Raw genomic sequence first — 20068 nt, forward strand, 5'->3', positions numbered from 1 at the left:
CTTGGAATACAAAAATGTTCTCAGTAGAACCTCCTGGGTGGGTTCAGTAGGACCCCATGAGTGTTTTCTTGATAAAAACCCTTGGAATATCAAAAGGTTCTCAGTAGAACCGTCTTGGCTGGTAGAACCCTTGGAATATTAAAATATTCCTGTTAGAACCCCCTAGGCGGGTTCTTGATAGCACCTTTAGGGTGCTAAGGGTTCTCCTATTGGGACAAGATGAAGAAGCTTGTATGGTTCTATTTGGCACTTAACTTTTTTAAGAGTGTAATTCTTGTTTTTCTAATTTTTTTTCCAAGTTTGGTTCTGGTGAATTTGCAGTTGCCACGTTTCCTTGAACATTTGCTTTGCCTCACTTTGCTTTCCTGTCATGATCGTAGCAGCCTGCGCTCCTCTATCTCTCTGCACATCTCCCTCCTCTTCCTCCACACCTCCATCCCTCTCTCCAGCCCTCGGCAACAGCCAGTAGAATCCAGATTTACTGAGTGCAGTGGAGTGCATCTCTCCCTCCCCTCCCGCCACTCTCTTGATCTTGAATGACCATCGAGCAAGAAACAGGCCCCAGGCATCGCTCTCAAATTTGGACTTTTTCATCAGCAGCTGCATGTTGTACTTGCTGGACGTGTAAAGTAAATACACGGCAGATATGTGTCTACATGTTTTACAAATAGCACCGAATACCGACAGAGTTTTATTCACAAGCTGTAGAGGGCAAAGTCATGGCCGAACACAGTGTGTTTTGGTGTGTTTATAGCCAGCATCCATTGATTTCCTGCAGCAAAGAGAATCCATTAACCAAGAATAGTCCTGCTGCTCAGATTAGTTTCTCTCTCTCAGTCTTTCTCTTTACTCTGAAGACACAATTACTGAAGCAATGAAAGTCAGTGACCTTTGTTGAACACACACGTACAGTATGTGCACATGCACTCACTGAGATGACTGGCATAACTGCACTCTTAGAAATAAGAGTTCTGAAATGGTTCTTCCTGGAGGGCTGAGGTTCTGCTCAGAGCCACTTACTTCTGGAGAACCCTTTTTTGAAGAATGGGTTCATCAAGGGTTCTTTGTAAGGTTAAGACTGGAGATATACTTTTTATCCATGCATTTGCATTGAGGGTCGCATTCATGTATGTGTAGCATTAATTTTTGTGGATGTGCGCAACCATTATTTCCATTTATTAAGAACCCTTTTCATATGAAGAACCTTTCTGGAAGAAGAGTTCTTCAGAGATTGCTGAAATCCTTGAAGAACTCCTTTGTCAAGGGTTCTTTGTGCCTCAATAGAACCCCCTGAGTGGGTTGTAGATAAAAACCCTTGTAATGTAAAAAGGGTCTCAGTGGAACCCCCACGTTGGGTTTTAGATAAAACCCTTGGAATATTAAAGGGTAGAACATGCTAAGTGGGTTCTTGTTAACACCCCTAGAAGATGGAAAAAGTTCTGGACAGAACCACCAGAGAGGGTTAGAACCATTCCACTATAGAAGGGTTCTTTGCAGAACCTTTCACATAGGCCTTTTCCGCCAACATGGAACTGACCCCATTTCGGTTCCTGCTCCTACATTTGAACCATTCTGAGCATTTCAACCAAAATTAAGCCAAATTAGAACCCGTAAAGTTGGTTCCCAGCTGGAACCAAACAATGGCAGGTTTTCCTCAGGAACCAGAGTGTGTGTGTGTCATATTCTACCCGTTGCTGTGCATTGTGCAACACCCTCTGTTGATCAGCAGCCGATATTACAATGGTTCCACTAGAACTGGTGGAAACATGAGCAGGTTCATTAGACAGCACCAAGATTCGAAGGATCTTGAACGGAAATGGTTCAAGAACCAGAGCTAATTTGGTGGAAAAGGGTCTTTAGGGTGTTCTGGGTGAAACCTTTCACGGATGATTCTAGGTATAACCCTTTATGTAGGGTTCTAGGTTCAAGTGTAGGGCTGTAGTGCAGGGTGTGAGATTACTGTAGCACCAGAGCGAAAGCTTTAAGGTTATAGAACAATGAGTTATAATTGATCCAGTTGAGAACGTGTGAAATGGCACAATAGCAGTTTATTGGACCTGCTTGTTAAATCCAACCTATTGGCATATGTGATCAATATCCATAAAGGTAGCTATGGATCTGATCGATCAGGAGAACCTGTGTGTGGTTAGAATCATGAAAACAGACAGATGCATTGGCTCAATTTTGTGACCTTATTGTGATATTCTAGGTGGTAATATGAAGTTAAATTAAATTGCACAGTCACAAGCATTATCAGTGGTGTATCAGATGGGCAGGAGAGCGGCTGAAAAGGCCAGGCCTGATTGGCCGCTGGTAATAATCCAACTGCCAATCAGTTGTGATATGTCTCTTGATGGGATAGGAGCTCTTTTTATTTTCTCTGCTCAGCTAAAAGACAATGCAGTGGGGCTGTTAACAACGTACATACATGATTTGTATATGAACCGATTATGTGTTCTTAACGCAAACACACCCAGTGATGGAAGGATCGCAAAAAAGGAAAAAATCTCTCTTGGTTCAGTATAAATAGTAATCCAGGTGATGTTGTCTGTACAGTGTGATTTGTGTAAACAAATCGGCTAAAGCCTAAAACCACTGAGTAGCAGATGGTATTACTTTCATTATTCAGATATGCAGGGAGCTTCAACCTCAATAACCTTCATCAGTTTTCACCAGATTTGTTTGCTGAGTGCAGGATAAAGCTTCACTGATGTTGCACTCATGTTATTTTTCTGGTGTTATTCATGATCCGATTTTTTTTATGATCTTGCACCAGCACTTGACAGCAGAGGGGAACTGATAAACTGAAGTTAGGGGCTGTCTTAAAAGTGCAGAATGACCAAGAGAGCTTTTCAGATTTTTATCAATAGCTTTTTAATTTGCTTTGACCAACACTTCAAACCAACTTTATTTCCATGTGGGCCTCTTCCCACTACACCCACAACCTAATTTTGCCTGTGGCAGGCATTAAGAATAACTAGAATATATTCTTGCCGACGGTCTCGTTTGCAGGTCGTGTAGAGGTGTCAGAATTAAGTTGAGATGGTTTTGTTGCCAGTTAAAAACTCCTTGTTGTAGCTTTAAATTAACAAAGTGAAGGTCACTGGAAGGTCACATATTTGTGACATTTACACAGATGCTTTGTGCTACACCCCCTGCAATGCAGGAATGAAAATGTATGATATCTGAGATCTCCTGGTTGACAGCTTGTCAACATGGCTCCAGCAAGTAATGATGGCAGGTGTTAACACATAGCCACAAACAGTGTGAGTCCATCCACATCCAAGGGAACAGCGTGGGATTGACGAAGAGAGATTTGTACAAGTGAAGCTGCAGTGTCCTCAGTTTGTAATGTTTTTTCAGTTCAGACTTAAACCAGCATGAGCAACATTCCTTGTGGGATCAGACAGGAAATCAATCAGTGAATAAATTATTCACATCCAGATGTGAAGTAGAACACGCTGTAGTGTTGGAGGTATTTCTATAAAACAGTCTCCCTCTGCACCTGTCTCACAGTGTCTTTGCCTCTTTGCATCCTCAGCTTGCTGTGTTGATCCCATCTCAGTCAGCTCACGTCTCTACGCTGCAAGTGTCAATGAACGTGTGATTGTGTGTGTGTGTGTGTGTGTGTGTGTGTGTGTGTGTGTGTGTGTGTGTGTGTGTGTGTGTTTGTGTGCACAGAGGAGGCGCATCCCGCTCACATGTGAACCCATGTGATGGGGGCTGAAAGTAGAGAGAGGGGGAACCAACCATTCACTTCATCTGACAGTGAAGATGAGACGCTGTTTGCATTTTGTTTGTTCTCTTGTCTTTGTTCCCAGTTGTTTTTTTTTTAAATTTGCATTTATTTATTCCCCTCACTACCTTGGAAACCAAAGCATTATGTTAATGGAGTCTAGCAGATAATAAGTCCCTGAACTGCAACTCCAGCATGTGTATTTTCAGAGCAGTGCTTTTGTTTTCAGGATAACGGGCTTAACTTTACATTGACAGACAGTTATTAACAGCTGATCAGCTTACAGTATAGGATTCATCAGCACTTTTTATTGTCAAATTACGATGTTGTGCTCGTCTTGCACTCTTGCAGTGAACCTGCCTGAGCTTTCTCAAGTCTGGGGAGGAGAGGTTGGAGAGAAACAACTCGCTCCAACTCACTATTTGGACTGCAGGAGTAATTTTGGGATGTGCAATTGTTACATATTGCTCCTTTAAATACAAAAGCTTGCTCAGTTTACTACCTGATGGTGTGTGATTTAGATACAACAATATTATGTGGTATAGGAATGTGTGTGGAGTCCATAGGCAGATTTAAGGTGACTTAGTGTGCTAATGACTGCTTTTAAGCACCCAAAACATAATGAACTGAGGCCTCAAGAGGAAAAGTGGATGCCATATTTCTTTTCTGGGAACATTTTCACAATCTCCATCCATTATTTTCTCCCCTTCTTGTTGATACTATTCTCTCTAACTTAGCCACTGTCTCATCTTGTTCCACTCTCTCTCCCTCCTCATTTCTTATCTTGGCTGAAAGGAGGCAGACAGGGATGGATGACTGAGGAAATTGAATTCTCCTTATCGCTGTTGTGCTCCTGCAGTGATCCACGCATCTGCACGTGTCTGCCGCTTCTGCACCTATACATGTAGCCACAGTATGCACACGTTCATCCATAGCAACAACAGAGACACAGTACGCAACTGTCGACGCTGTAATTGCAAAAATAAGTAATCCTCTTATGTTCACGTGTATCTCTCTCTTTTCTCTCTGTAGTTGTCGTACAAGCAACAGGAAAAGTCTGATCCTGACCACCACGTCTCCCACGCTGCCTCGCCCACACTCCCCTCTTCCCCTCCCTGGACACCTTGGTATGTATAGTTGCACATTACACCTCAGCTGTGACCTTGTCTTGTTTATTTGTTGGTGGCAGAGGGACTAACTTTATTATTCACTTAGAATGCAACATATTGGATTGGAGTCTCTGTGGCTCCTACTGCCAGAGATGGGTGCTGTTTTCTGGGGAGAAGTGTGACAAAGTGTCAGTAGGGAGGACTGACCGAGTCGAGACTTTTCCACAAATTGTTCTCATATAACTTGCCAAAAACACTACCTTCTGCTACATTACTGTTGTTTGTTCTTATGACATGTGATGTGAAGATTGGAGGACTTTTGGGGAATTAGCTGCTCACTTTTTTGCTGAAATTCAGATATGATACTCTTATGTCTGTACACTAACAGTTAAGCTACAGTCAGCAGCTGGCCAAGAAATAGTACAGCACAGTCTCTGTAAAATGCTAAATTGTCACTTTTGCACTTCAGTTTTTATCCAACTGTTTCCCCATTTTATTTGTGGTAAGCTAAGCTAATCAGCTGCTGGTGTAGCATCATATTTAGCGTACAGACAGGAGAGTGGTATCATTAGTTAAAGCTGCTAAAAGGAACTTTCATATTCTGTTGATTCTGGAGGCCCCTGTGGCCAAAAGCGGTAGTGTTTTCTCCGCCATAACTACAAAATATGACGTTTAAAGAAAAGATTTTCTAAATAACAATCTCCTCCTTCTTCCTTTTAACTGTCTAAGATATTACTCACTCTGAACCTGACCTGGTAGCCAATCTTCTTTCTAATAGTCTTGTTTGCTTATGTTGTTCATGCAGAGGCATTAATAATAAAGACATTTTCATGACCAGTTAAAAACTCTTTGTAGTAGCTTTAACTGAATGTTGCTAGATAAAAAACAGCTCCATGCAGACAGATTTACATCTGTGTTGACCTTTAAGAAGCCGCTTCTCGTTTGTTGGTTTAAAGTATTCATTTGGCCTGGTTTTGGAAATTACCAGGACCTTTGCGCTCTGATGTTGGGTGCCACATACTCCTTGAGCCCCAAGACTGTGGATGCAAAGGGGTTGTGTATATTGCACATACTCTTGGCTTGGTTTGCTCCCTTAAATTAGCTGGCCTGATTTATTTACGTATGAAAAAGCCCCCATCCAAACCTCGCAGTCCATTAATCAAAACATCCACATTACTGTCCACAGAACAGGGCTGGATAAATAAAAAGCTACAAAGCATTCATCAGTCTAAAAATCAATGATAGGCCTTTATGTTTTGGAAAAAATATCTGAATCAATTTCAAACCATTTTATCCCCCCAGACCCCGAACAATGATTATGAATAGCCACATTGTCATTTTGAACCACATAATCAGACAATCAAGTCAGCTTTAGGGCTACACTTCACATGGAAGAGGAGGAAACCATAGTTAGACGGTTTAAAGTGTGCCTTGTACTCGTGTGGTCATTTGATCACATCTTCTTTCCCCACCTTTGTGTCTCCCTCTCCTGAGTCTCACCATCTGTGCATGTCTTTGTGTTCCAGCAGGAAGCAGCCCTCTGGACAGCCCACGAAACTTCTCTCCCAGCAACCCTGCACACTTCTCGTTTGCCTCCTCCAGAAGGTCACTGCTTTACATCTCTACATATACTGTGATTACACGTTTATTGTCGCTTCTTTTTTGTGCCAGACATGTGAGAGGGACAGAAAGTGAGACAGACGAGGGGACAGACAGACAGGAGTCAAGTCAGCATGAGACAAAGGGAGGGGAGGGGAGAGAACAAGCGAGAATCAGAGAGCGGACTAGGTGTGGATCTGTTGTTGTGCGAGGTCTCGCACATCCTGGGGAGCAGGGAGTCTCCCGCAGCACTCGCAGGTTCTCGCAGTGTAACAGGCTGACTCAAGTGTGACAGGGCCAAGCCATTACATTCACAGAGACTGTGTGCATCTGTTTGTTCTTACTTTTTTCTACATCAGGTTACTTAATAATTACCAATATACCCATAACCTTGTGGTCTGGGGCTGTTTCGTTATTTGAGCGAGGCCCCCTTAATTCCAATTAAACAAAATATTAATGTTATAGCATACAATGATATTTCAGACAACAGTGTTATTTGAACTTTGTCGGATTTGTGAAAGACCCTTACCTGTTTCAACATGAGAGTTCCCTCGTGCACAAAGCCACGTTACATAAAACCACTTGGGCTCATCTCAGGGAGCCTTAGGAAAAAATGAGTCTCAGAAAACCCCCATATGGATTTCCATAGGATGCTGTAAGGAAAAAAACTCTGCCCTCAGCTACTTAAGTATTTCCTTATGAGTTGGTCTGTAGTTCACTGATGCTCTTGTGACTTTTCTGGTATAAAACAATGGACAGGCTTGTAGGATGCGGCAACAATGACAAGACTCTCGTGTTCTATAGGCAGAGATGTATGTGAAAAAGGCCAATTAGGCTGTTTTATACCTCTGTCTCTCCTCAGTCAGATGGCTCAGGGAGCCTGGTGCTCCGGTAAATCCTTTGTCCTCATTTATCAAATCCGTCTGCCTGCCTGTCACTAGTGCGATCGAGGCATACAGACACACAATGAATGAGTCTTCTGTGCTCTCCTCTCTGAAGAAGCCCCCTGGGACAAACTAGATGTGTAATAAGTCATTGGTCTGCTGAATGACCTGTTTTTAGTGCTGCTGAAATTGAGATATGTCCATGTAGTTTGTGAAAATAGCTTGTCAGGGTTTGCCATACAGTCAAATTTATTGTAATAGCACTATTAGGTGTTTCAGTTTAACTGTTTTTCTTCAGGCTGTGGAATATCAATGACCATTAACACAATATGAGCGAATGTGTTCTGGATTTTATGATCAAATGTATGCATGACTTTGGGCATTCAAGTGACATTTGTGTTCCCTGCAGAGCGGATGGACGACGATGGTCTTTAGCTTCTTTGCCCTCTTCTGGATATGGCACTAACACTCCCAGCTCAACGGTAAATAAATTCATCCCCTTCCCATCACATACATCAGTGTTTCTCAGCCAGGGCTACTTGTACCCCAGGGGTACTTCTGCTATTTTTTGGGGGCACATAGCTCAACCAACGACTAAACTCAACGGCTCAAATAATCAGCATATAGAAAGACAGTTGATATTGTCAGCTAGAAGTAATGTATGAACAGTTGAAATAGTTAACCATTGAAATTGTTGGCTTAAAGCAATTGATACCCTGTTTAAATTAGTAAAAAAAAATAATTGAATAACAGTTGAAATAGTCAGCTAAACGGTTGAAAATTTTTGCTAAAAGTAACTGATGATCAGGTGAAATAATCAGCTAAGACTAATGGATAAACAGTTGAAATCGTTTGTTAAAAACAATGGATAAAAATAATTAGCTAAAGGTAATGGATAAACTGTTGAAATGGTTAGCTTAAAGTAACTGATAAACAGTTGCAAGCCTTGAATATAAAGTTGTATGAAAAAGTTGTTGTAAAAATATCCATTTAATATAGCCTACTCATCAGTGTTAAATAAGATCCGGTTTTCAGTCCATTTATAAGAACATATTTGGAACATGACAGTGGTGTTGATGATGCTGCTTGATCTCATCTGACGGCAGGGGTATGACCCACATAAAATATTTGGAATAAATGACATAAATGATTGTAATTGGCAGGTATTTAACCTATAGAGCCTGATTTTTCATTGACAGATTCACAGCATGCCAACAATTAATTTGACTCCACTGTCACTTAAAACACACACACAAAAACACACACACACAAACAACATATATTTAAACTTCAGACGTCTCCATGTTGTCACTTCTATTTCTTTACTGCGGGTCTTTCTGTATGTTGTGTAACAGCAGCGTCAGAGGCCTGGTTCTTACTTTCCATCTGGCTGTGGATGGAGGGTTAGATGGCTGGAAAGAGGAGGACAGGAAGGGAAAGTGATGACGAGTGCCAGGCCGGTGGGATGAGAGGGACATGAGAAATGTGGCGTGTAGAGGAGAGGTTGGCATGAAATAGAGCAGATTCTGTTCCACTGTAATTTTATCTCAGGCTAAGTTTAGCTATATACTATCATTAGAAACAAAAAGATATTTCACTGAAATCAATTATCTGACATTTATAAATCAGTCTGAGCTGTGGTGCCCAGTGCTGCGTTCAGCTCCTCTCTCTCTCTGAACAGAAAACTGTCTGCTCCACAGTTCACTGCTGCATTCAAAGTAATTATCTAAAACATTTTCTATCACTGAATGATACTGTGAGTTCATGAATGGTGAAGACTCTATCAATGCTGATAGATTGTTTTCTTGTAGGAATAGTTTTGCATTTTGGGAAATACGGTAAACATTATGTCCAGTAAACATGAGGTGACTGCCAGCAACCAGTTAGCTTAGCACAAAGAGTGGAAACACGGAGAAACAGCTAGCCTGGAACATAACCCAACATGAAGCCACAACATCTCATTAAAGACTCGGTGACAGTTTATTAAAGGCAGGAGCTTTTTGCACCTGGGGTGGAATAGCCAATGTGGCCTGGGTGTGACAAGCACCCGGGTGTCCGTAATCAGCAATGTTATTTGCACACACACACGGCAGAAATAGACAGTGATCTTTTCCTGAACTTAACCAAACTGTAAAAAAGCAGTTTAGTTAACACCAGCTTCAGATTTCTTATATGGGACTCAAATCCCAGTGTCCGGTGCTTAACCCATTTACCTGCCACAACAGAAAATTTGTAGCTGACGTGTGCCTATTCTCACCTGGGTGCAAATAAACAAAAATGAAACCACAAGACCCAACAAATGTACCTGTTTATAACTCACTGATACGTTGAATATTTGACTGCAAAATGACATTCATGTGAACCACTAAGCGTATGCTAACTACTGTGGCTGAATGGACAAGTGAGCGCCAACTACAAAAACTCTCAATACAAAATCTCAATACAGCCAGTAGACTGTAGCCAGTTGACGTACATGAAACGGACAAGGAAAAATTCAGTCTCCAAGCATGTCCATTGTCACTATCCATTGTCTTTCCAGTTGCTGATATGCCAGGAAGCAGAAACATGATAAGTTTGTCAGGTTCTTTGTGTTTATACAACTTACAACCTGAAACACAGCAGTACAACATTATCTTTTTTTTTTTTTTTAAGCATTTGACCTTCCCACCCACAGCGTGATGTAAGAAAAGGAAAATTGTCACTGGGTTAATTTGGTGAATTTTCAGTTTGTTATGAGTGATTTTATGAGGAATGATAACTTTGCAAATACTGTAATAATTGATGTATTAGTTACTTTACTCATTAGCCAACAGGTAGACTCAGATGAATAAGGGTTACAGTTGGTGGACATCTTCAGTTTAGTTTGTTGACATACATTTTCTGCCACTTTTTCTTTTTGATCCATCCAACTTCACCCACTCTATTATTCTTGTTTCCCTTCCTCATTTGCCAACTTAATCCTAATCCTCCCCCCACCCTCGTCCGCTTCCTCTTCCTCCTCCACCCTTTGCTCTTGCCTCCCCTCCTCTTCCTCTTCCTCCTCTTCTCTCGCTGCAGTCCTCCAGCTCCTCTCAGGAACGGTTGCACCAGCTGCCCTTCCAGCCCACCATGGACGAGCTCCACTTCTTATCCAAGCACTTTGGCAGCACCGAGAGCATCACAGATGATGACGGGGGCCGCTGCTCACCCCACATGCGCCCACGCTCCCGCAGTCTCAGGTCAGCAGCAGTAGCACCCATGAGATTAAACGGCGGCTTCAGCTGCCCAAAAGTACTATCCTCTTTTTAAAAGGACGCTTTTAAAGCAGATTTACAAGGGTTACCCCTGCTTGATCTTGTTAGTCCTTTTATATAACCTCTCGATTTTTTCTGTTTTAAAGCTAACATGTCTGAACTATGCTTAAATTCTGATTAGTATCTAGAATGATCAAATAAATAGAGAAAATCAATGCTGCAGATGTATCAAGACAAACTCACCATTAAACTGACACTATGTAACTTTTTAAGTTTTTTAATAACACATTGCTCTTACTAATACAAAGTTGAATTCATTGATAAAACCACTATCTTATGTTGGCGAATGGAAAATTAGATATTGCATTATAATGAACATTTAGCTGCCTTTATTGCATTTTTTTTCTACTTGTGCTACTATTATACCATGCATTACTATTAGAATTATCTGCTAAGCAAAAGTTATAAAGGCTTATTTTAAATAATATATAAACATGTCTGTTACCTTAATGAAAATTTCATGACTTTTACGTGGATGTCCCGTCAGTGGTTTATGTTTTTCCCTGCTCCAATGCACCTGATTGAAATGAACAGTTTATTTATCAGGCTTCTGCAGAGGCCTGATGCCGATCTGATCAAGTGAATCAGATGTGTGGGAGCAGGGAAACATCTGGAACATGCAGGGCAGTGGGCCCTGAGGACCAGGATTGAGAAATACTGTATCAGATGACATCATAAGTCCATTTAACACATTCAGTTAAATTTATTTCAACTCATAAAAAGCAGCTAAATTATGGTTCAGCAGTTTTATGACTGAACTCTTCCAGGCATTTGTGACATGGGAATTTCAAAATAAAGATGTATCTTAAAGATGACAATATATGTATTTTGCCTTTGTATTGATCATATTGGATCGTTAAACACTGAATGGATAAATTGATCCAGATCGATGTATCATCACATTCCTACTAGCTAGTGTGCATGTTTGGGGAATTTTTCAGCCTCCACTTATGTTTACCAACAGAAAAGGGGTCTATACATAAAGCGCTAACTTTCTCTTTTTATTGGATCACTTTAAGTGCTAATCATATCTTAGCTAGCTGAATCATATCTAAGTGAATTCATTTTGGATTGACTGTATTCCCATGTTCTTCTGTTTTATCCCTGCAGCCCTGGACGTTCCTCCTCCTGCTATGATAATGAGATAGTCATGATGAACCATGTGTACAAAGAGCGCTTTCCAAAGGTGAGACACGCACATACAAGGCATCATATTCCATAAAAATACACATAACCGAGCCAGTCCTTAAGCCAACAGAGCATGCAGCCGGTCTTTCAAGCCACATAACTATTTAATCCTATCAGCCCAAACTCAAATATCAGAGAAATAAAAAAGGGATATAATTTATGATTGAACATGTTCAGAGAGATATTTCATATCAAACAACCAAACACTGAAACAAAAAAGGAGCCGTGGAGGCTGCTAAACCATAGTAAACAAGATTATGTGACGCTGCCGAGTCGTGATAAGTTCACTCTGTCAGAGTGAATATTAAGTTTATTCACTGCACTTATAAATGCTGCCACGGCTAAGAGCAGTTAAACAAAAGCCTCATTTGCCCCCTTTTCCCGTCTCACTCTCTTGGTGGACTGTGGTTGGTATCAAAAGGAAATGGGCTGAAAGCTTCCACAGTGATAAAAATCGAGCCTTAGGAAATTGGGCATTATAGTTTGGAGTTCATCTGAGGTAAAAGCTCTTTGGGCTTGTTCTCACACAAGTCAAATGAAAAAAAATGACATTATATTGAATCCAGCGTAACAGCGCAGCCACACTGTCGGAGCCACAAAGGAAATTGCTTTCTGAACTTTCTGTCACATACCTCTGGCTCTTCTAAAGAAAATCGGTCTTCTTCTAAACTTAATTTTCCTTTTCCACTCTTCATTCTCACTCTTTTATCGCTCCCGTTCTCTCACGCTTCCCACCTTTTGTTCTCCATAAGGCCACAGCGCAGATGGAGGGGAGGCTGGCCGAGTTCATCCAGGCTTTCTCTCCAGAAAACGTTCTTCCGCTGGCCGACGGAGTCCTCAGCTTCATTCACCACCAGATAGCTGAGCTGTCCAGAGACTGCCTGGCCAAAGCCCGTGAGGGCCTCATCACTTCTGTCTACTTCTTTGAGCTGCAGGAGAACCTGGAGAAACTGCTTCATGATGTGAGTTAAAGATATAATGTCAGCAAAACTCATGAATAATTGGATACCTCAGTAAGAGAACATGCAGTAGCATAATGCAACTTTTACTTTAGGATTCAAAATAATACTGATGGCAACTTTTAAACTTTAAATAGGCAACTATTTGTCAGCTACTTTGCTTATAATTTATTGTAGAGTGTTCATAAAGCATCATCTATGAAATGAGACATAACAAGACACAGAAACAAACACATCTTTCCTCTCAATGATTGGGACGCTGTGGAAGGTTACTGCCGGATAGATTCAGCTCAAGTCTTCTAATTTCATTCAAATACTGGATGCCTTAGGTGAGAGACGTGATTGAAATGACTGCGCTAAACGGAGGCTAATTGCGCACGAGACTTGCCAGAGAAGATAACAGGTATCAGGGAATCTCATCACCAACCTCATTTTGGCGGCTTAATTAGATCGCTGTGATTACTCCAGGTTGCCTGGTTTTGATTTGATTGTATCTGCTGTGTTTGTCATGATCAGATATTCTCACAGCTTTTTGAACACTTGTTCTGCCTTTGTCTCTTTGTCTTTTTGTCTCCCTTTCAACTGTCTGCAGTGCTGTGTCTGTTTAATAGTGCTGTATTGGGGATTTTACTGTGTCAGATGGCTTTTATAAATGTTAATATTAACCTTCCCCCTGTCTATCTGTCTGTCTGTCTGTTTGCGTGTCTCTCTCCGTCAGGCCTTTGAGCGTTCAGAGAGCTCTGAAGTAGCCTTCGTCACAGAGTTGGCAAAGAAGCTTCTCATCATCATCTCCCGACCTGCCAGGCTTCTGGAGTGTCTGGTAAGATTACACCAAACATACTCCAATACGTGTTAAAAAATGTGGCCAGTGACCTAATCCAAGTATCACAATATTAAAGTAATGTAACTTGATTGACTTTACCTTTAACCAATATGGTGAAATCGTTCAGCCTAAAATAATGTTTTATTTTCATTGTTTGGTTTATTAATTATTTGTCCATCTTACATTATTATGCATAAATGCATGTTTAGATTAATAGTTGTTATCTTATGTACATTTAAATAGGCTGTGTGGTAAAGTGTGGATTTCTCATGTCATACACACTGAAACTAAAAGTACACTGCCATAAATGTATTCAGGTCTGGGGCTTGTGTTTTACCCACATGCCCCAAATCCAGTTCAGTTTTGCACACCGGCACCTGCAAAGCCGAGAACCAGACCCACAGTCATCAAATCCACACCTGCCCCTTAACCCCACGACTCGACGCGCACCTGTGATTAAGCACACATAAACAGCCACTCACTTGTCACTCCTTTGTCCTCTCACGTGGCACAGCAGATGTGCTCCTGCAGCTGTAGATGTGTTCCTACAGTGACGACGAGCCTAGCCTGCAGCTATTTACGAGCAGTAAAGCGGCTGACAGCGTTATTCTCAGTTTTTGAGATCCATCCAACTGGGCCTTTCACAATGAATTATCCACAATTTGGTTTCCTCCTCCACTGGCTATTTTGCTTATAAGTCATTAATTGTAGCCAGCAGCTAGTCTACAGTCATGTGATGTCCCGTTTGGCAGGATGCGGGGTCAAAGATTGTGCTGTAGGCTTTCATAATAAAAGCCTGCCAGCTGATTAGGCTTGATATTACTGTAGTAGCGGGTACCTGATGCAGGTCTCTAGGTGTTGGTCTGTGTAGCTAATGTAAGTGATTGGTCTTACCAGTAAATTTAATTCAGATGTTGAGTTCTTGGATGATGACAGCATTCTCACAGCTGGAAGGCAGAGCTTGCACTGTACTGTGATGTTGGTCCTCTTTTCTGACTTTGAGACAAAATAATGTAAAATAATCCCCATTTTTATTAAATGTATCTGAAACCTGATTCCGTCTTTTTTCCTGTAATGAAATACAGTTAACTTTTGACAGCACAAACACACTTTTCCGTATTTACCCGTCATTGTCAAAATCATACTGCAATGTTCACCACCCTTCATCGCAGAACATTTCAGTTCATGTCCCTCTCGAGCCTTAAGACAAATTGATTTTCCTTAAATAAACATGAGCACAGATACTCATTTGTTAGCCCATTATAAGCATTTAAGCACTTGGATGTATTACACCGCAGGGGAAGAAAAAAAAAGACAAGCAAACACTGAAGTAAAGGTCCAGTCTGTCTGGATGGCGACGACATTTGCATTTAGATTAAAATTTGCCCTGCCACAGTACGACTAATACCAGGCAGCGGCCCCCTGCTGCTGGGCCGCCTTCCAGCCTGACTCAGACAGACCGTGACCATGGTGTCATTTCAAGTTGGAGGATGCATCTGTGTGTGTTTATGTTCTCTAGCTGGTCATTTTCATGTGTTTCATAAGTCTTGTGTCACTCTCAATGAGTCACGCCACACTGACGTGCTTTTTGATTATAAGTGACACCTGAGACATGGAGAATTGATTCATCGATGTAATTCCACCCTCATTTTCTGCGTATCACTGAATTTGGACTGTGGTGTTTGTGATCCGTTACATGTTTGTGGCGTCATTAGTCACCGGAAACCGTCCTCTGCATTGCAACATGTTCAGTTTAAAGTTTGATGGGGGATATGGGCTCAGGAACTGTTGTGCCTCATTTCTTAGCAAAAATATCGACTTTCTGAGTGCAGAAAGATTTTCTGGCAAGCATATAAATTAGATTTTGTAGAGAAAAAAATACCATTTTTACTTTTTTCACTACTAGCCAGTGGACTTGAGACAAGACAACAAGAAGAACAATCAGATATTTCCTTCTCCAACTCTCCAGCTGGCTGAAACTGCAGCACAGTGTCACACTCTGTCAGCAAGTGTGTAAGCAGATTTAGTGTCACTGTGAAATGGAAGTTAGAGCGTCTTTGTTTTCTACACTGTGACTTATTTTCGAGTGAAACTGAATATGTGGGCATGATATAGTTGGGATTTAAATCTGATCCATCAGGTTTGATTGGATCACTTGAAAGTGTGCTAAGTTGAGCTTAACGAATATTACAAGGAATATGTTAGACCTCTGCAACTGCAGTGATTTAAAATGTACTACAACTTTTGAGCTCATATGAAATGTTTTACAGGAAGAAAAGTTTTGCCATGAAAATGACTATGATATGTCAGCAGAAATTAAGGAGACATGTTAAGTTGAAATACTCACTTCTTTGACAACAACACTACAGCCATGGGGTCCTCCTTCTATGAGCTTCAACTATAGACTGCAACTCCAACTCCAGTCCAGCTGCAGTCCTTATTTTTGGACTTGCAATTGTTACATATTGCTCTTTGCACTCAGGGACACAGGATTAGAGTTTTATTTAACTGTGTCTTGGAAGCAGGTATGCAAAACAGTTGCACACATGTTTAGTTTTTGCTGAGGTGAAATTATTGGTTGTGTTATAATAAATTCCCTACAGGACATAACCAAAATGTCCTGTCACAGGCTCAGAATTATGGCACAAATATAACCACATGACTCTTGTCCTGGCCCCACTCAAGGTGTCCTGAGGAGGTTGCTGTATTTCTGCTACTTGCTGCTGGTCTGTTGCTGACACTGAGCTCTGACCTAACGATTTGTGCTGACGTGAATGAATGGTGTATGTTTAAACAGAACATGAACCTTGTAAAGCTTATCTTTCAATGAGACATCGGCCCTAAAGGAGAATTCAGAATTTGCCAAGTCTCTCCTCAGGCTGAACAGCACAGACTGCGATGATGGTGTCGTCCAGAGACAAATCCTGGAGCTGCTCCAGAGGCACTGAATCATGCAGCCACTATGGCTTTACTTAGATAGGGAAACATTTTCTGATTCACATTCAGATCCACTCACCTGGAAGCAATTTCTCAAACCAAAATCCTATCATCCCACAGAGTCTGATCTAATATCATTAATTCCATGTAATTTAATGGACCAGCTCCAAATCGTTCCACCTGATGACGTCATGTTGAAGTCTCAGTGCTGTGCTTTTTTAGGAGTTTAATCCCGAAGAGTTCTACCATCTGCTGGAGGCAGCAGAGGACCACGCCAAGGAGGGCCACCTGATGAAAACAGACATTCCTCGTTACATCATCAGCCAACTGGGACTGACCAGAGACCCTATTGAAGGTGAGAGAGACGCTGTACAACATGCAGATTTAGCTTGCAAGGAAATAAATGAGCCGATTTACACCGACATGTTTGTGTCATCACAGAGATGGTAAACCTCGACAGTTACGACAGCGAGGGGCCGCTGACACCTGAAACTGATGACTCGACAGAGGTGAGATCTGAGATCATCCTCAGTCTGCTCATTTCTCCAACGCTCAGTCCATCCCCATTTTATCCACACTTTTCTTACTTATTCTGACATTTGAAGGGACAATTCACTTCAAAATCAAAAATACGTATTTTTCCTAATAACTGTTGTGCTATTTATTTATCTAGATAGTTTTGGTCTCGCTATCGAGGATGCTTGCTTTCACTCAGTGATATGGTTCAGTAGAAAGGAAGTAGTTCCAACATAAAATTGCTCAGGTCTGTGGATTATCTTGAGTAACCAGGTCATGATTTATCAAATGTATTTTTGTGGCGCATCACAAGCCAAGTGACATCAAGTTCCCTTACATTCAAGAGAAGGCATGCATCTCTACAGCTGATATCTCCAAAACTCTGCAACTCACACCAAAACAATATCTAGATGGATGAATAGCACTTCAGGTAGGCAGAAAAATATGTGTTTTTGATGTTGGGTGAACTGTCCCTTTAAGGTCTCTGCCAGCGTTCTTGTTGCTCTCACTGAGAATGTCTGTTTCATCTGCTAATGACTTGGCACACATCCTTTTATCTATCTAATTTAGGTAATTTATGCTGAAGTGCAAAAAAACAGGATACCTGCCCCCTTCAATCTCAGGGCCGTGCCTTGAGCATTAGGCACGCCTCCAGCTGCCAAAGTTACGCTACATAGACAAAAAACTAAAAAAAATAGATGAAATGGGGGCGGTAGAGTCCTTGAATGTTCATCACTAAAGTTACAGCAGCAAAAGGACTGATTTTCTTGACACTTGTTAGGAGACGATTTTAAAATAGAAATCTGTAATATATTTACTGTACTAAACCTTAAAATGACTGTAATGTCATCAGAGATTAGGGAAACATGCTAAGTTTAAGCACTTAAGCCAACATCTTGATCTGAATGAGTTAGTGTCTGTTTATAAGTTGTAAGAAATCATCAAAAATCTCATAGAAGGAATAGATGTTTATAACAATTAAACTGAACAATCTGTTAATGGGGTCATTTGGTGACCATTTGGAAACAGTCATTCTGGCCTGAAACGTGGCTCGTGTTGCTGTCAGAGTAACAAGTATTTCAACATAACATGTTTACTTAATATCTGATGACATATCTTGATCATTTTATGATTTATTACTGTATAGATATTACAGATTTCTCCTTTAATGTGGAGAACCAGATATTTTGATCATATTGGTCTGACAGTTTCACATTTTGGTGATCTTTCGTCCACAGGGTAAAATCAGAGCAATGAAACCACCAGGAGAAGCTGACTTCCAGACCATCAAGCTGATCAGTAATGGAGCGTACGGGTGAGTAGAGAATCAGGACGTCCTGATGAGGATGTGTTGACATGGAAGTGATTCATTTTTTACATCTGTAAGTCCGGCACGGGCATTTTTAGAAGCAACACAGAGGCCATAAAGCAAAAAATGAATGTGTCCATATGTGTGTGTGTCTGTGTTTGTACCAGTGCTGTGTACCTGGTGCGTCATCTGGAGACTCGCCAGCGGTTTGCCATGAAGAAGATTAATAAGCAAAACCTGATCTTGAGGAACCAAATCCAGCAGGCCTTTGTGGAGAGAGACATCCTCACCTTTGCAGAGAATCCATTTGTCGTCTCCATGTTCTGCTCCTTTGAAACCCGTCGGCACCTCTGCATGGTCATGGAGTATGTAGAAGGTAAGAATATGTGTGTGTGTGTGTGTGTGTGTGTGTGTGTGTGTGTGTGTGTGTGTGTGTGTGTGTGTGTGTGTGTGTGTGTGTGTGTGTGTGTGTGTGTGTGTGTGTGCGTAGGTGCATGTAGGCTGCAGTGGAGGAGGTGTACCAACTGTTGAGAAAAAAAATATGTTTATTGGGTAGAAACTCTGCCCACGTCTACACCTCCAGTTATTCTATGTAAAGATACACTCCTTGTCAAGATATTAACTTCTCAACCTTTGTGCATTTAGCCTTGATTTTGAGTGAGTTCAAGTCAATAAGACTAATGTTGTATGCAAAATCCACTCAACATACCAAAAAACTAAACAGGCTTTGAGTATGTAATTTATTTGCACTGGAAAAATGACAAATACTGCAGACAGTGTTGGTACTAACATTGTTTTTTTTAGTGTGCTGTCGATGGACACTGTCCTCCCACAGTGCAAAGAACAAAACAAATGGAGGAGTCACTCACAACTGAAAAAAAAATTCTAATAATTTGTGGGTGGTGGTGAAACAGCTCGAGAAAGTTCTGGGGAATAAAACAATAAATTTGAAGGCAGACATGATGCTGTTGGCAGCAGTTTAACTTAAGGTGATCAGATGTCGTTGATTTCAGGGGACAGTCCATGTTTTTGATTGCCTGTCCCCAGCTGAAGCTGTCCTCAGAAATGTCCCCATTTCTAACTGTGCATTAAAAGACCATTTGGTCTCAGGGGCCCCCAAACTCCTTTTTACATTTGCTTCAGTTTGATCCCAAAATGACCTTTCTACCATGAAAGTTACACTTTCTGTGGTCAAAATTCTTCACAATACCTCAAATCAGTGTTTCATAGTTTACTGTAGCTTCAGCCCAGTTTTATCAGTCAGCCTGCACCATAGTTCATTACAGTACAAAAATACATGAAACCAGAATTGTCCCCCTGTTTTATTAGTATTATTACTGTTTAGATAATAACATCAGATATTTTTGTAATATATTGGCTGCCAGACTGGAGGTCACCTTAATTTAATTGAACAAATAGAAATCTCAACCTGATGATGTTGCTAGAGAACAAGTTAAGGGATCACCTAAGTTATTACAATTCATCCTGAAGGGGAACAGGACTGTCTGTGCCAAATTAAATCACAATTAATCCAATTCTTGTAGAGTGGTGGTGCAGCAGATCAAAAGTGCCATTCTTAGAGCCACAACACTAGCATGGCTATAAATCTAACATCACTGCTGTCTTATTAAAGGCAAGGCAGGGTTATTTGTATTGCACATTTCAACAACAAGGGCATTTAAAGTGCTTTACATAAAACATAAAAAACATCAAGA

At 41.1% G+C, this 20068-nt stretch overlaps 1 protein-coding gene across 1 annotated transcript in view; it reads left to right on the forward strand.

Moving 5' to 3' along the window:
* The first annotated feature begins 2112 nt into the window (after positions 1–2112).
* The window catches only part of LOC146309728 (microtubule-associated serine/threonine-protein kinase 1-like), a 28909-nt gene continuing 10953 nt past the window's right edge, over positions 2113–20068 (forward strand). Inside the window, exons 1-12 of the mRNA XM_084744192.1 lie at positions 2113–2138; positions 4769–4863; positions 6372–6450; positions 7738–7810; positions 10386–10546; positions 11732–11807; positions 12562–12771; positions 13487–13588; positions 16751–16883; positions 16970–17037; positions 18283–18359; positions 18521–18729. Coding sequence (XP_084600318.1) covers positions 2113–2138; positions 4769–4863; positions 6372–6450; positions 7738–7810; positions 10386–10546; positions 11732–11807; positions 12562–12771; positions 13487–13588; positions 16751–16883; positions 16970–17037; positions 18283–18359; positions 18521–18729 — 1309 coding nt within the window. The remainder of the gene's footprint in view (positions 2139–4768; positions 4864–6371; positions 6451–7737; positions 7811–10385; positions 10547–11731; positions 11808–12561; positions 12772–13486; positions 13589–16750; positions 16884–16969; positions 17038–18282; positions 18360–18520; positions 18730–20068) is intronic.

Source organism: Lutjanus erythropterus, chromosome 19 (genome assembly GCF_056507025.1).
Source record: "Lutjanus erythropterus isolate fLutEry1 chromosome 19, fLutEry1.hap2, whole genome shotgun sequence".
Classification (NCBI taxonomy): Eukaryota; Metazoa; Chordata; class Actinopteri; order Lutjaniformes; family Lutjanidae; genus Lutjanus; species Lutjanus erythropterus.